The sequence below is a fragment of the Triticum dicoccoides genome, chromosome 3A, assembly GCF_002162155.2.
Source record: "Triticum dicoccoides isolate Atlit2015 ecotype Zavitan chromosome 3A, WEW_v2.0, whole genome shotgun sequence".
Classification (NCBI taxonomy): Eukaryota; Viridiplantae; Streptophyta; class Magnoliopsida; order Poales; family Poaceae; genus Triticum; species Triticum dicoccoides.
In genome coordinates, this window is record NC_041384.1 from 370376143 (window position 1) to 370383035 (window position 6893).

Consider the following 6893-nt stretch of genomic DNA (forward strand, 5'->3'; position numbering starts at 1 on the left):
ACCACCACCACCACCTGAAGTGATCAAGGCAGGGGAGTGATGCGAGGATCACCCCTGAGTCAGCCCGGATCAATTGCAGAGGAGGGAAGGTGAAACACTCAATGGCGGTGAAAAAATCACCTCTGGGAGAAGAAAACCCTAGTTAGAGGGAAACCAAGGCATGTGTGCGCGCATGCAACTATCCGTGGAGTTAGGCCTCGGTCTGTCTATGACTCTATGGACCCATGATAGTGGAGTTAGGCTTCGGTCTGTCTATGGAGTATGGACCCATGATACAGGAAGCCACGGGTTTAGTCAAGAGAAGCCTACAAGGTTCAGTGTGTGCGTGTTCGGCAAAGAGTAGCACATATCTTAGCAAAGGAAGGTTATTTTTTGATGTTTTGAACTAGGATGTAACCAAGTATGATTAAATAAACCGGCAACGCTTCCAATTTAAAAATAAATAAATCCAGATGTGTGTGCGTAAAGTGATCAGATTTGAACAGTGCACATGTCCGGTATTTAGATCTATGATAACAAGAGCATCAAATATCAAATTTTAGTTATAAGAAAAAAGAAGTGAACTTCAGCCACATAATTTTAGGGAAATTTTTGTTTTTGCCACTCTAGATTTTGACATTTCACTTTTGCCATTCTTAGTTTTTGACAATTATCACAATTGCCATTCCCGTGGCAAAAGCAAAATGTTGAGAGTGGCAATTGTGATAATTGTCAAAAGCTAAGAGTGGCAAAAATGAAATAAAATTATTTTGCTTTTGCCACAGAATGGCAATTGTGATAATTGTCAAAATCTAAGAGTGGCAAAAGTGAAATGTCAAAATCTAGAGTGGCATAAGAAAAATCGGCAAAATCTAGAATGGCATAATTTTATGATTGATATGGTAGAGCCATAGATCTAAGTTTGAAACCACTGATAGGCAGAATATTCATTTTTTTCCAAACAGGAGGCCACATCACTGCAAGCTTAACCAAATTCATGGCAAATCCACCTAATCATGGGCACGAACTTAGTTCGAATACAAAATCAACATCGAGGATTCGACCTTGTAGATGCGCTTTATACATCTCTGACTCCAATGCTTGAAGAGCCCAAGAGAAACTGGATCTTAGACATATCTGGTCTTCCCATGAAAACCCTGCTTCTTCACCTGTGAATTCATCGTGTACAAATATGTCAAGAATTGATTGATACACTTTCCAGCTAAATTAACCTCTGGTAGTTTAGCAAATGAGTGTTTCTATACCACTTTGAATGTTGACTGCAGCTTGGATAGAGCAACAGGGCACTCTCCCTTCTCATCATACTCATCAAACTCTCCTTCGGAAAGATCAATGTCAAATGGTGTCCCATGTACCTTAAAGAAGAGGGAGATTATTAGAACACCAATAAACCATAACAAGCATCATGCTGCAAGAGTGAGGAACACATAGATTCTCAAATATACTTCCTCCGTTCCTAAATATAAGTCTTTCTAGAGATTCCACTATGGACTACATAGACTACATACAGAGCAAAATGAGTGAACCCACACTCTAAAAGATGTCTGTATACATCCGTATGTAGTTTGTAGTGAAATCTCTAAAAAGACTTATATTTAGGAATGGAGGGAGTAGCTATCAAGCAATGCTTGCTTCATTTGATAAACTAAAATCCACATATCTGCAGTACATAAGGGTAGTGGTACTGGGTAACTGCAACTCAAGCTCTTAGTTTGATTACAAGTTGTGCCTTTCGATTTGGGTGGAGCATAGAAGAACTTAATTACTTTCTCTTAAATATACTATGTGGGATGAAGAAACACACATTTTGAAAGAGCCCAGGAAGAACACATACAGAAATCACAGATTTGTTTGTCAAAAAACAAGGCATATTGTTTTCTGTTCATGGAAAAGAAGACAGGCAATGAATAAACTAGTAGGAATATCTGTGTTCTCAGATGCAATATAAACAGAGGTATCATTGTAATGTAAACACATTATATTAGTTCTTTTTTGTTCAATGACACACATGATATTAATTCATAAGCAAAATGATGCAAAAACCAATAATACATAGAAGCAACCATGAATTCATCAGCAGGTATATAACAGTGAAACCAATGAGTCAAGCTCGCATTGAACAAATGCAATATTAGAGCTCAGTTCTAGGCTTCTAGCACATAAATTGTCTGGGCAAGATTGATTACTACTCCCTCCGTTCCAAATTAGTTGACTTGAATTTGTCTAAATATGGATGTATCTATACTTGTTTAGTGTCTAGATACATCCGTGTCTAGATAAATATGGGTCAAGTAATTTGGAACGGAGGGAGTAGTTACAAATCAATATAGTAAGCTGACTGCAAACAAAAATCCAGCACATTCTTTTATAATGTGAATACTCGTGGATGTGGTGAAAGATCAATAAATACTTACAGATTCAGCCTTCCAGCCATTACCAAAAGCGAACTCAATAGGTTCATAGCCTCTGCATTCAAAGACCATCAAACAAGTCATCTCTCCTTTCTGGCTCTGCTCAGCAGTCAGTGGTGTTCCCTGCCCAGGAATCATCACAACTGATCCCTCCCTCGAACATAACTTGCACTGAAAGAAAACCAGAACACCGTACTGATAAGACATATAACGACATCACAAAAGTATGTACTGGAGGAAATTTTTTGCTCCTGTACACATTCCCTGGAAAGATCTAGGGAAAACACAGGCAGGGGCCTTTCAAAAGTCACTAAGCAATATAATCTACCATCAGCTAATAAAACATTTAGATTTAAATTATATAAATCATAAAATGGTTTGCAATAGAAGTGCCTATTTGACAAAGTAGTATTATGGATCCTATGAAGTCCCTTAAAAGTCAAAAATAAGAGATGCTGAAGCTTCCAACAAAACAAATGTGCAACAGAGTAATGAGATCTTGCAACACTGAAGCACAATATAAGTACTTCTCTAGCAAGGTGCAGGTGTAATGACACCAAAGAGAAGGGTGTTCTACCAGCAGTTTGAAATCCTTTATATTTGGTGAAGCTCATTGCCCTAGGGTCTTTGAGATGCATAGTGTGTCCTTTTAAATCACTTAGCACATAAAGTTGTACTAAAGCTGCATAAAGTAATATGGATCGGAGGGAGTACTCTCTTTGGATCAAAGACTGAAGGACAGTGAGCTAGCTGTCTGCTTTTAAAACGTCCTGATGGTTCCTAATGTCAATTCTAGCCAACCGGGAGAGACCTATGTTTATCCACTAAATAACTGGTTCAATGAAGGTCCATAATAAATAAACAAAAGGAAACCATATATTAATAATACCCATTACCCACAGAAATCAAGTAAATCTGTCTATCCCAGACACGTTTAGTGATAGCAATGGAGAATTGTAAGCAGTTGGTACTGTAAGCAAATATATTATGTCCCTGCTGTTTAAATAAAGATATCAGCTTGAAAACTAAACTTCCATTAAGAAAATAAAAAACAAAATAAGATCACCCTGTGTTCAATTGTTCAGTACTCATTATTCAAAAAAAAAAGGGAGTGGCAGAAACAGTGCCAGCAATAACAAAGCCTCAGACAACACATGCAGTGTTGCAGGCTAGAAACAAGAGTTACAAGACAGTCAAAGTTCTCTAGCATAAGCAAAGTAAACAGTCCTCCCAAAATAAGTCAAAATGACAGCTTGATGCCATCGGTCCACCTTGGATTTTTTTCATCCAAAAGATGGGCATCCTTTTGTTAAAATCCAAATCACAATATGAACATGCTATATGCGTCGTTGAAGACCTCATAAGATAATTTAAACTACTACCACATAAACAAGCAGACAAAACACATATTATATATATAATTTGTTTGGACTTCACTTGCAAAATCACATGAAACCAAAATTATCACCACACAATAGCATAGACTTAGAAGAGCTTAACCCAACGTCACACAGTAACAAGATTCCTGGACATGTATGCCAATCGTAGAAGATGACACACCTATGTTCTTAACTTCGAACACAAACTGATCCTCCACCACACAATTCGATCCCCATTTTGGTTAAAAAACAGTTCAATCCCCGTATTAATGACACCTGGCATCAAACGGGGTAAACAGAGAACAGACTACCAAATCCCACGCGGAAATTTCAACCCTATTCTGCGAACAGTACACACAACACAGGAACAAGCCGACCGATCCTATCAATGCAGAAACCCGCATTTCCAGTCTCATCGACGACACAAAAAGTATTTCCCACAGACAGAAAGCTAAAGGGCGCATATGAATGAGTCCAGAGGAGGCATGCGGTGACAGAAGGTGGCACCTTCTGGAGGAGATTGGCGGTGCCTTTGCCGGTGGGCAGTTGGACGACCTCGTCGAGGGAGACGCAGGTGGTCTTGGCGCTTGTCTCCCCGCAGCTCTCGCACCGCAGCTGCGATCGATCCGACGCAGATACGCAATCGCCGTCAGAATCATCCGAATCGGGGAGAGATGTGGCGTAAGGAAAGCGATCAGAGAGTAGGCGGAGTCAGGAAGCGAACCTTGAAGTAGTAAGGGTAGCCGGGGTCGTCGCAGCCGCCGCGGGGCTGCAGGTTGGTGAGGCCGTCGAGCTCTGCCCCCACGAGCAGCGCGAAGAACACCATCTCCCCTCCGGCCGACGGGGTTGCCGCCGCCTCCTCCTCTTTCAGTACTCGCTAGGGTTGGGGGCTTGGGGTTTTTGGGTCGCGTCGGTGGCAGACGAAGGCTTGAGAGGAGAGGTGGGTGGGTTTGGGTTTGTGTGTTCGCTTTGCCTTCGCTCTGGGGGAGAAGGGGACGGGGAGGAATATGTGTTTTTTTTTTTTTTTGCGAATGGGAAGAATATGTTCGGTCGCTCTGCGCCTCTCGCCGTTTTTTTTTTGCGGGGGGCGCCTCTCGCCGTTTAGGAATGCCCCTGGATTTTGCATTACACCTCCGTTCTGGTTTATTTTTTAGTTAATTAAAATAAATAAATTATCCCAAATCATAAGTGTCACACGTGTGGCATGAAGCACTCCGCCCCTGACATTTTCTACAACTAAAATTGGCATCAAAAAAAAGTTGCCATACTTTTTCATTCGCCTTTGCTTTTCTCAAAGTCTTTCGGTTTTTTAGTCAGGTCGTTGAACTTTATAGTACCGCATGTGGTACTAATGAACGTGCACAGTTAGATGAAATGAATTGTTGTTGTTTAATACACCCGTCCAGTGTTGGTTGGCACAGCCTGTTTGGCGACAATAGATTAGGCCCAAGCCAGAGAGTATTGTTTCTCAAGCAACATGCATAGGGTTAAATATCCTGTGCTGCCAACAACTACATGCTTCCATGCTCCAATTTTTTAAATAATAATTATAAGTGTTTCAAAAAATTCTGAAAAAAGTTGTGAATGTTCACAAGACATAAGTCTACATCCTCTGAAAATTTCATATCCAAACACGAAATATACACTGAGAAATAAAAAAGAAAAACTAAACATGAATAGTGTCACAAGAAGACAAAAGCTAAAATGGCACTATTCACATGAAGGTTTCTCTTTTTCGTTTTCTCATTGTATATTTCGATTTTGGATTTGAATTTTTTAGATAATCTTGTGAACAACCACCAATTTTTTTTGGAATTTTGTGAGATATTTAAAATTATCATTTTAGACATTGGAGCATGGAAGCATGAAAGTGTTAAGAGCACTGGATATGTCCTCCCCCAAGAGAAAAAGCTCTATACGCAGCCATTGAATGCTGACATGAGAAGCGACTTTTTGACGTGTCATTGACTGATGCGTATAACTGTGGATGGGGTAAACGGCTAATGGGTGAAAATGTGTTGTATGGGAAGAAAGTATATAGTGCGGTAGAAAGAGAAAAATTACCGCGCATTATGAGAATCAAGCTGTAGTATAACTTGTGTTTATTGAATGCTAGTGCATAATTCCTTATTGGATTAGTGGACGGATGAGCACAAATACAAACTAAGATTAACCATAAAGAGCATGCTCTTGGAATTACATAGTACTAATAATCATGAGCCTAACACGATCCTGGGGACGACCAGGTGATTTGAAATAAAAAAATACATAGTAGTACTGGTAATCCTGAGGCAAAACTCAGATTAGTTACTTAGGAATAAAAATTACATAGTACTGAAAATCTTTCCGGCACCGTCGGCGGCAGCATCATCAGCTTCAGACTTTCAGGCGACCTTTGAGCAAAAGAACAGTACAACAAGCAGGAGCGTCTCTGCATTGAAAATAGTACGGGTGGTTGGGCGATGGTACAAAATCCTCTTGAGAATAACGCCATGATTATATACAAGACGACGGAGATATGGGCAATAACTGAAGGCAATATGGAGAGGCTAATATAGTGTGATGAGGGCATGACTACCTTGGATAAGAACAAAAATATTGCATACATGTATATTTGTCAGGTGATTTCTAGTGCAAACTATTCAATAATCTATTTATGTTATCCAGAACAAAAATACTTCACATACTTTTGTGTTTTGTCTAATTGCAGGTGTATGGGTCATTTGTACAATCCACATATGAAGATAAGGGAAAAGGAGAAGTTTAGGTGCTGTTCAAAAAGTCCTCTCACGTCACTTTTGGGTCAAGAGAAGATAGAGTCCAAGTCTCTCACGTTCTGGATTCAGATTCGGACTGCACAAACATACCTGACTCAAAACGCCAACAACTTTTTCATACGGACTCCGAATTGGGTGATTCTTTTTTTGTTGGAAAGTAGATTTCATGCTCTTTCCAACCCAATTGGAATCACCTTAAAATCCGTCCGGAGCGTTGAGTTATGGACGAAACAATCTGACGCTGCACCAGAATCCGAGTCAAACTACAAGTCCAAAGGTGTTACGTCACCTCCACTTGGGCCCATTGGTCTTGTACGACCTAGGGT

General features: G+C 40.1%; 1 protein-coding gene across 1 annotated transcript; it reads right to left on the minus strand.

Moving 5' to 3' along the window:
- Window positions 1-841: 841 nt before the first annotated feature.
- LOC119268218 (CXXC motif containing zinc binding protein-like) lies at window positions 842-4778 on the minus strand. The gene is made up of 5 exons (XM_037549792.1): window positions 4515-4778; window positions 4298-4405; window positions 2415-2582; window positions 1245-1355; window positions 842-1148 (listed from the first exon to the last, which is right to left on the minus strand). The coding sequence occupies exons 1-5, from the start codon at window positions 4614-4616 to the stop codon at window positions 1107-1109; spliced, it is 531 nt and encodes a 176-aa protein (XP_037405689.1). The 5' UTR covers window positions 4617-4778; the 3' UTR covers window positions 842-1106.
- Between the last annotated feature and the right edge of the window lie 2115 nt (window positions 4779-6893).